This window comes from Acanthisitta chloris, unplaced genomic scaffold (genome assembly GCF_000695815.1).
Source record: "Acanthisitta chloris isolate BGI_N310 unplaced genomic scaffold, ASM69581v1 scaffold11635, whole genome shotgun sequence".
NCBI lineage: Eukaryota > Metazoa > Chordata > Aves > Passeriformes > Acanthisittidae > Acanthisitta > Acanthisitta chloris.
Window position 1 is genome coordinate 18956 of NW_008672160.1, and position 10443 is coordinate 29398.

Consider the following 10443-nt stretch of genomic DNA (forward strand, 5'->3'; position numbering starts at 1 on the left):
ACTAGCAAGTTCTTGGGATGTTTCAGTGTAATTTAGAGCTGGGAAAGACAGGATTGTAACTGGAAATAGCCATCACTAACAAGCTTTCCACTGTGTTGCTTTAAGTCTAGACACATTGAAAGCAAAGACTTTCATCCTCAGATAAAGAAACTTCTTAACAGCAATCATTTCAGATGCAAGGACAAGCATGAGATTTACAAAGTACAAATTGACAGCCCAAAATGCCTGAATGTTTTTTACAAATCCTTTGGGAACATGTTTTCAAAGATCCATGGCAATGGCGTTGGCAGCTTAGGAGAGACATAATAGTGAATTTTGGAGGTCTGCTCCAAAAGCATCAGAGGACCATGTTTCCCACAACATGAGCCTAAAGACACTGAGGATTTATCCCTGAGTGCAAAGAAGCTTCGAACCCGATGATTTGTCTTTGTCTGTACAACAAGCCCAGTGTGATGCCAAAAGGGGCAAACCTATTTTATACATCTTGAGGGGGTTCATAATAGGTTTAAATGAAACTGTAAGTTACACTTCATTAAGCTGATGTAATTTGCATCTCGAGGGACAGAAGGACAAAGCCTTAACAGGAAACACAGCTGACAAGAGATTTTAAAGTAGTGCAAGGAAAAGCCATTTTAGGTCCTTCCTCTCTTTTCTGTTGGTTTGGGCATGTTTGGGCTCTATGATATAAAGCACATTTACATCACTTCAGGGATGTGTAACTTTCCACCACTACTTAGGACAGGTCTAAATTTGGTTGGGTGATGGTTCAGACACCCACCACCCCAACCCCCCTTTATTCCAAATTCTGTTCAGATATTTACATCTTTTTCCAGTGAAAAATGAATAAATAATTTCTGTCCAGCTATGGGATAAATAGCAGAATTGGTTGATTATAAACTCCATGAAGGGGAAATAGCAATCTGAAAAGACTTTTTTGTTACTTTGTTGGTCATTCTCCCTGGTATCCACATCTAAATTGCAGTTAAATACTAATATTTTGCAACTATATTTTGTCATCCATGGTTACTGTAGGGATGCTTTCATGGCTGCAGCAGAGAAAAGGATTTCACCTGACTCTGCCTTCTTTCAGTTTCTCCAGCTTTGATGGGCTGCTCTGCAGGTGAATGAATATTTCACGAGTTTACTTCCCACTGAGTACAAGCAATCACACTCATTATGGCTGTAATAGCTGCAGTTTTTCTCTGTTGATGGATGGCTATTATGTCATTGGAGGCAGTCGTTTGCAGGTTCTGTTTTCTGTTGATTGGTTTCTTGACTGCTGGATAATCTTTCATACTGGTAGTGCAGCAAGCTCCACAGCTAACACTGTGAGAGGTGCATATTAGTGTTATGGATGGAGTGACAGGAAAGAGGGTGAGATTTGGTTTTGCTGGGTACAAATCCATGAGTTCTGAATATTTAGGAATTCTATTGCAGTGTGTCTGGTGCACAGCATTTGAGCATGAACCTGTCTTTTTGATGTTTCTAAATGATGAAGTACATTTAAACTATGGGAAATCGAATTTAAACTATTTGCCAATCGAATCCTGGACTGCATCAAAAGGAGTGTGGGCAACAGGTCAATAGAGGTGTTTCTTCCCCTCTGCTCTGCTCTCATGAGGCTTGACCTGGAATACTGTGTGCAGTTCTGGTGTCCTCAACATAAGAAGGACATGGAACTGTTGGAGCAAGTCCAGAGGAGGCCACGAAATTGTTAAGAGGTCTGGAGCATCTGCCCTATGAGGACAGGCTGAGGGAGTTGGGGCTATTCAGCCTGGAGAAGAGAAGACTGTGTGGAGACTTCAGGGCAACTCTCCCATATCTGAAGGGTCTACAAGGAGCTGGAGAGGGACTCTGTGTTAGAAACTGCAAAGAGAGGACAAGGGGTAATGGGTTCAGATTGAAGGAGGGGAAGTCTAGGTTAGATATTAGAAAAAGCTTTTTCCTGTGAGGGTGGTGAGACACTGTCCCAGGTTGCCCAGGGATGTGGTGGCTGCCCCAACCCTGGCAGTGTTCAAGGCCAGGCTGGATGAGCCTTGAGCAACCTGATCTAGTGAGGAGGTGTCCCTGCCCAGGGCAGGGGTTGGGACTAGATGATCTGTAAGGTCCATTTCAACCCTTAAATTCTATGATTCTATGATTCTATGAAATACAGATACGTATTTAGGAGATTTTTAGTCTTCACTAAATGTGTAGCACACTGCTTCCACTCTTAATGCTTAATAGCAGGAATATGTTTGCCAATATTAGTCAAAACGTCTATAAGCAAGGTCACAGAGACTCAGAAATCTGTTAGTTTTTTAGTCTAGTTTCATAAAACTCACTTCTCTGTGCTGTAAATATGCTTAGAGGGTGGATTACAAATTATCCCTTTCAGGATTTGTTTTGTGCTTAACATAACCAGTTTGTAAAGTGAAGAATCAGTAGGCACATACTCTCTGCCCTGCTCTGATGTTCTGCATTTTTAGAACTAAGGCAAAGTCATGATGAAGTATTCTAAAATTATAAAAATCTGGTGATTGTGAATGTTCAGTAACTACCAATCAGAGGTTGTGTTAAAGTTCTTTCTCCCCATCCTTCTACTGCTGCAGATGGAATAGTTCTGATTATTTTGAGTGATGAGACAAATTGAAAAAAAACCCATTCTTTTCTAGATCTTTCTGGTGTGGACTTACCAATTTACAAGCCTTATCACTTGTTTCCAGTAGTGACAGATGAGAGCCATGAGTGTTCAGTGGGAATTTTCTGCCTTTTTTTTCCCATTCAGAGATAATTTATGTAAGTAGAAGATATAAAGAGGATACTAAATTAAGTGTGTCTCTGTGTGTGTAAATAAAATTGGTTTGTTACCCATTTGCCAGCATTTTGGCTCAGCTGCAGAAGTATCATAACTGCTTTAAAATTGATTAGACAGTTTAACTTGAAATTTAACTCTGGATATGGCAGAGAGAGATAAGCCTGTGAGCATAAAGCACTCATCTTGCAGTTCTCCAGCTGATCTCAGTAATGCTGGCATCTTGTATTTATTCTTTGGCTTTGAAGAAATTGAAAGTCTTATGTTTCCAGTGTGACCTATGTGCACATGAGTGGTCTTTGATTTGTGATTACGCAGGTCAAGAATGACTGGGCCTTTTTTGCTTGTTCTAAAAGTGAACTGGGTTTTTGTTCAAATATTATGGGTGTTTCTGCAGCACACAGGGATGGCATGCCCAGTTTTTTTAGCAGGGGAGACCAGGTTTGTTTGACTATTAGCTCTGCTATACATTTCTGCCCAAAAGAGACCTGAAAGCAATGTTTGTCCTCTCCCACAGTGACTTCCAGTAGTGAAGAAACGTGAATGTGCAAAGTGGAGTAGCAATTTTAGCTGGAAGCTAATCTACTTTAATTTGATATGAAGTGGTTAAGAGCAACATTTCCTATGCTCCTTTCATTTTACATTTTTTTTTCTGTACTGTGGTGCTTCATCAGAGAAGGATCAATTTAGCCTCAGTGAAGTGGGAAAGTGACTAACATGAAAGCATCCAGTTCTAAGGCCTTCTCCAGCTATTTTCACATCCGTAACAGCAGTAGCTTCCTTTCAGCTGGAGTTTTGGAGTGCTTTATGACAACCATGTGCTGGGTTTGAGTAAGTTCAGCTGCTATTTCTGCTTTTGGTAGATACCCAATTTTCTGTTGTTGATCTGATCTTTAAATTGATCCTGGTTTAAAGGAGAAATAGCTTGAAGTGGAGATGATTTCCAGTATGAAAACCAATTCAAAATAGTGCCCAAAGTGCAAGTAGAAAAAAGGCAAGGTACAAATATGTTACCTTTTTAGTCAGTTTTTGAGCACATAACACCTATTATTTCATTTTGCACACACCTGAAGTGTCCTGTTTTAACTCACAGGTAGGATGCCAAACCTTTTTAGGAAACAGTATTTTTACTTGGTTTTGTTGACAATATTATCACACCCTATTTGAACCCCCCACTTTAGCAGCAGGTAGTAGTGTTTTTCTCAAACACATGCCTTCCAAATTTAGCTCTAAGTTACTTTTCTGCTCTTGAAAATTGTGCCCATTCTTACTTATTTCTCATATAAATATATATTATAGTAGTTGTCATGATTTTATAATATTAACAAACTCTTATGGAAATAGTCTGCATTATTTACATGTTGTAAATTATGTAAATGATGTAAATGATGTATATATGTGTATTGCCAGACTGGATATTTTCACTCTGGATATTTGCTCAGTCAAACCCAAGAGAGCAAGAGCTTTTTCTGCTCTGTCCTTCTTTAACTTGTTCCCATGCAATGCTACACTGGCACTGTTCAAAAGTCACCATTTACCAATACTTTGAATCATAGTCCTCCTCATCAATACAGTATGTATCATTATCAGGTTCCCTATTACTGCCTGTCAGCTCAATGGATTTTGACATTCATGACTACACAAATATGATTCAGAGTACAAATCTGCATTACAAATATCAGATACTTCATTTTCTAAACGGAAGGGAAACAGCAGAACTGCTTGCTAGTGATGATTGTGAGGTATTTTGCTTTCTTACTTCCTATTCAGAATCTGTAAAATTATTTGTTACCATTTTCAAAGAGCTTTAAAGATCACAGAGAAGAGTTTATTTTGCATTTTGTTGCATCACAGAAAAGGGATAGCTTAGCACCTGGTAATGTAAGTAGTTTCTCTTTCCTCAAACTTACATTAAAATGTTGCAAAGAATTACTGGGAGATTTTCTGCTAGACGTTTACTTAAACTATTCATTCACTACTTAAGCAAAGAAATTGAAAGGATTGGGAGTGCAGATATCTAAAGATGTCTGCTACAGGTACTAATACCAAGATTGCATAGAAAACGATACCTATTTACAGAAGCACTTTTGCTCTTTGCCATGCATGTTCTCCAAAATGTTTTTTCATCTCTGTTGATTTTTGTCAATGGTCATTACTGCTTGGCACATGTCTCCTGAAGCTTGAACAGCTTGGCTGTTTGTAACATGGCTAAGGCCTTAAGTATGGAGTCTAGGAGCTCACTTTCGAAGCAAAGAAGTGTGTTGTGGTGTATTGGTGTATTGTGGATATGTAGGTGGCTCAGATTTCCTGACTGCATTTCTGTTCAGGACTTTATTCAGTGCTGAGATTTGAGGCCATGCAGCTCTTTAGGTTTGAGAGCCACAGCAGCAACACTCCATCTTCTGCTTAAACACAGAGCTTCACTCTTGGAAGAGCGATCATACATAGCTTTGTCAGTGTACCTGCTAGAGCTTTTTGTCATTTTTCAAATCCAAAATGCTTACAAAAGAAAGCAGTGCCATTTTCTCCCTGCTGGCTTTCTGAAATCTCATGTTGGGAAAAGCACTTACCATGTCATTCATATGAAGAGAAAGCTTTCAGTAATGACTGATATTTCTGAATTTGTTGCAGCCAGTGCAGCTGTTGAAAATGTCATTGTGTAAAGCACAAATAAAGTAGCATTTTGAGCAAAACCATGCACTGTCTGACTTCGAAATTAGTTGAAAAAAAAGGGCAATAGGATGTTCAACCTGTTGCATGTAAATGCTGAAAATGTAACAAAAATAGAAAAGTGGGTTTATTAGTTCTTGAAATGATCAGTAAAATGACATTATTCAGAGTATTAGCTGGAGATTTATGAATTTTGCAGACTCTGTGATTGAATTCCACATATCTGTGAGAAGAATTCTGAACAATCAGGCCAGCCTTAATATTCCTGCATTGAGGTGTTAAATAGTTCTTTGACAGCTTATGTTGAGGGGTTGAAATGTTTCTAATGTTTCCCAAGTCAAATTTTTAGTTTTATTACTGACCAGACACCTCTGAGTTCATTTTTTTATCAGATTTCTTATGAGTTTCTATAATTAGATGTGACTAAAAATAATTCTGACAATGTGTTGCTTCACATCTCTGCATGAGCTTCCTCATCTGGCCAGAATTTGGGAGGTTTCCTCTCTTGTTTTTTTCTCCTTTGTTTCTATCCTCGTCTATGTTTGATTTTTAATTTTTTCTGTTCCATTACACCTTCTCTTACATCATCTTCTAGATTTTTTTCCACTTTATCTAGGAATTTTTCTCATCTTTCTGCTGTTTTTGTTGTTTGTTCACTTCTGGCTTGGATCCTCTGTAAGTGCAAGAACACCTAATGTTTCTTGAGTTTTAATGTTCATGGAATGCTGAACTATAAGGTTGCCTTGGGAACTAAGGGTAGACCTAAATTTAGAACCTCTGATGTTTTTTGGGGTCAATGGTCATTTGTTCATCTACCATATGCACTTAGAGAAATTATAAAAAACTTCCCAGAAAAACTGCAGGGTCTCAGCTGGGCAAATGGAAAGAGTAAAGACCAAAAAAAATGAAGTCTGTGTGTATGTGCTTTTTACTGCAGCTCAGCAAAGTGATCGGTGTTAATTGTTTAATTTCAAAAGAGTCAGTGTTTTGTATATGTGTATATACATACACCATCCATGAACCTTGAAGAGATTGGGTTTGCTTGGTGCTTGAAAAATGGTTTAGAATGAATATGATTTCTATTTGTGTTTATTTCACGGACAGGCATGGAAAGGGCCATTTTGTTAACTGTGGACATTGCTGGTGCTTTAACTAGCCAGTGCAGCACCAAATAGCTTCAGAGGTTTTGTACTCTCAGCCTGCAAATGCACATGGTTGGGATGCCAGCCAGTCTGTGCTGCCTGCTTGCATATTATTAGTGCTTATTCGCCTGGGGAATTTCATCCCTTTCCAATATTTCCCATCACTGACATCGAGATTTGCATAACTCTATCTCATAGTTTTTCTGCATAGCACTCATGAACCTTTGTGGAACAGTGTCAGAGGGGTGTGTGTGTATTGGAGCACACAAAGCAGTTATGGAATATGTCCTTGACTGAATGAATTATCCTTATTTTCTGTGCAGGGAATAAATCACAAGATAGTGGGATTGCAGAGATGGAGGAACTTCCAGTCCCACACAACATCAAAATAAGTAACATCACATGTGATTCCTTCAAGATTTCGTGGGACATGGATTCTAAATCCAAGGACCGCATTACTCATTACTTCATCGATCTCAACAAGAAAGAAAACAAGAATTCCAACAAATTCAAACACAAGGTAATTTTCAGTTAAAAATTAAGGTGGAAATACTTGATTTTAAACAAATGAATCTCAGTGTTTTATTAACCTTTCAAAGCCAGGCCATAGGAAACAGGCATGGAACATCCACCAAAGGTGGGTTTTGGTTAACCTGATGGACTTTTTTTCCCCCAAAATACCCTCTCTGTCTGTAGCCTATGTGTGTGCACACACAAATATGTTTGTTTCACAGAGAACTAAGCATTACTTTTCCTGTTTCATTTGGAAATAGTTTTGCAACCTGTCCAATGTACTGCAACATATACATTTTTATTACTGACTAGTTCTTTATCATTATTTGAGCAGTATATGTATTCTCTGCCTGTCCTTGTTCAGTGACAGACTCCTGAGAGCAACACATGTTATTTCAACAGAAGAGTCACGAATTCTAATGCACTTCTAGGAAGGCTTCCAGCAATTTTAGTTCGCAGCATTCAGCACTGTGACCTGAATATTCATCTGGCCTCTTTCCTCAAGCCACTGATGCAGGGACATATTGAATGCATTGCAGAATCTGTACTTATCAAATCCAGAAAAATTTGCTTTGACCTCAGAACAGCTGAAATACTGAGATGTCTTGAGAAACATGGAATAAGATAGAATATTAAGGAACACAATCATCTGCAAATTTAAAAATAACATTGGGAATATCTCTAAAAGATAAGGTTTGCCCAGGAACAAATAACCATCCAGACAAATATAAATGCTGTAATTCTATCAGCCCCTAAATCCCTGTTAGTTTCTAAGCCAGTGGAAAAAACATGACATGTTTCCACTGATTTCTCTGAGACTTTCTATTGTGAAAGTATTTTTCATGTGCTTTCTGTTAATAGTAGTTGTAGAATTTTCACATTTCCTTATTTGACTTACGTATTTTTTATTGTACTTGGAAGCAATGTATGCATGAAGTGTCACAAAAAAATCACTTACTACTGCTTGAAATTGAGAATTTTACATGTTTGGCCAAGATGTTGCAGTTGTTAGGAACCAGTGTGCAAAGCTCTACCAAACTTAATGTTATATTAGTTATTATGTCCCATTTTTAATTGTCATAGCAAATAAAGTAGAGTATGTTTGGTTTTTTCCTTACTGTTTTTGGACTGAGAGGCTTTGAATTTGCATTCCCATTTTATACTGCAGGAATAAATATACCTTCTAATATAAATGCTTACTAGGATGGATTCTTTTTAATTTCTTTCATTTCATTATTCTATGTGTTTTTTCATTCATGTGCAAACAGGTGTAACATTGCAAAATTTATTTTTGTAAAAGGTAGATGTTTTTTCATTCATGTGCAAACTGGTGTAACGTTGCAAAATTTATTTTTGTAAAAGGTAGAGCCACCCTAGTAGAGCAAACACTATATGCACTTCAGCATCTTTATCACAGTGATGAGACTAGTGTTAAAATGGAGGGGGGAGGAAGGATATTGGTAGTATAATAAAAATAAGCTATTAGATTTATTTTGTGTTTCTCAGCAATTCCCTAGCTTTTTACTGTGAAGAAATGTTTCATCAAAGGAGAGAGGTAATTGGTTTTGTAAGAACAGAAGACTAAAGTCTCTCAGTTAAAATGATGAGTAAGTTGGATGTCTTGTCAGAATTAATTTAACAGTTGTTACTAATTGTGTTAGAGACTTCATAAAGAATTATTTTCTTTGGTTGTATTTTTTTGGTTATTTTATTCCCAGAATGACAGAAATCCAGAGAGTAGACAGGATGGGCAAGAGAATGGCACAGACTGACTAACAGCTCTGTGCCAGAGTACTTAAGTGTTTGCTTTCATGCATCTTTAGTGCTATCTTCTAGAATGAACACACCTTATAGAATGAACTTTTGTTGATAAATGAAAATAGTCTGATTCAAAATGTGCTCTAACTCTAGTGTGGTTCAAGACAAGGATCCTTCCTCCCTCTCAGGTTAGCTACACGAGTTTCACAGCTGAAGCTCAGCAGCAGAGCAGACCAGGTGGGCAGGGAGATGATAACCTGGCAACAGCAGCACTGGGGACTGAATCCTCACAGAACCTGCAGGGAGCTAAGTCCCCACCTATCCTTTGCCTTCCTGGCAAAGCTATTGCATGAAGGTGGGGGATGTCACTGCCCCTTCTCCTGACAGAGCTTTGTAGAAAGAAAAAAGTGAGCCTGACTGCTTAGTTATAAAAATGAGAATTGGGACCTACTCTCAGGAGTTCTCCAGTAGTCAGGCTTTGGAAGGAGATGAGCATCTTCAGGGGGAAAAAAATCATCCTTGCTTCACTTACAAGTAGGGTAAATTAGTGTCTCCAAGTGCCTGCCTGTCTCACAGGTGATAAGCCCAGAGGACCAACTTATTTTCCAGCTTGTAGAGAGTTAGTGTTAAGTGTCAGTTTGCTCACATGGCTGTGAGCAAGTGCCTTGGGGTATAGACTTAACCTGATAGATAGGTAGATGCTGTACCTCAGGAAAGGCAGCTGTTTGATTCCTTGTGTACTTAGGAAAGCATCCATGAATGATTCATCCTTTCAATGCTTTTTCTGTTGGCAAATATATGCAGTATTTTCAGCATACTTAGTGTGCATAAAGTTTTATTATTTGTAAATATTGTCATCATACATGTGAAGGAGGAGGTTTTTATTGGTACCAGTAGGCAAAGGCTAGAATTGTAGCAATACTTTGTCTTTTTCTCAGTGCAATTTGCATACCTCCTCTCTTTTTTAGGATATGGAAGTATGATTATTCCCAGGTAATAGGAAAAGAGGTTCAAATATTTAGCAAAACCAGGACTAGAACCTGGGTGTGGTGAGTTCCCACAATGTGTTCTATGAGCAGACCTAACAAAGGGAAGGATAACATTAAATGGGAGAAAGCTGAAAATTGGAAGCTGCCTCTTTCCTCAGTAAGGAGAGGGGTAGTGTGACTCATATACCTTGATACTTAGTTATTGAGAGCTTCCAGCTTGTTCTTAGGAATTATTGCTATCCAGGTACCTCTAGAGTTGTCTGTTGGGTGCTGGTGGTAGAGAAGCCACCTGCCACTCCAGAATCCTGGCTGTCCTTGAGATGGCATATCACCTGCTTTGCATTTCTTTCGTGGCTCAGCCAGGAATGAGAGCTGAGAGATGAAAGGAAGAAATGGAGAATCCCCAGAGGTATTTTAATGTGAACATTTGAATGCATGTTCAGCTCCCTGCCTATCCAAACTCCAGGTCCCTTTCTGCCTGGTGCTCTCCAGCCACTCTGTCCCAGCCTGGAGCTCTGCATGGGATTGTTATGGCCAACGTGCAGGACCAGCACTTGGCCTTGTTAAACCTCATCCC

The 10443-nt window shown here is 38.7% G+C and overlaps 1 protein-coding gene across 1 annotated transcript in view; it reads left to right on the forward strand.

The window, feature by feature from the left end:
- The first annotated feature begins 5150 nt into the window (after nucleotides 1–5150).
- PHYHIPL (phytanoyl-CoA 2-hydroxylase interacting protein-like) overlaps nucleotides 5151–10443 on the forward strand; it is a 14192-nt gene continuing 8899 nt past the window's right edge. The window contains exons 1-2 of the mRNA XM_009074410.1: nucleotides 5151–5198; nucleotides 6869–7126. Coding sequence (XP_009072658.1) covers nucleotides 6962–7126 — 165 coding nt within the window. The 5' untranslated portion in view covers nucleotides 5151–5198; nucleotides 6869–6961. The remainder of the gene's footprint in view (nucleotides 5199–6868; nucleotides 7127–10443) is intronic.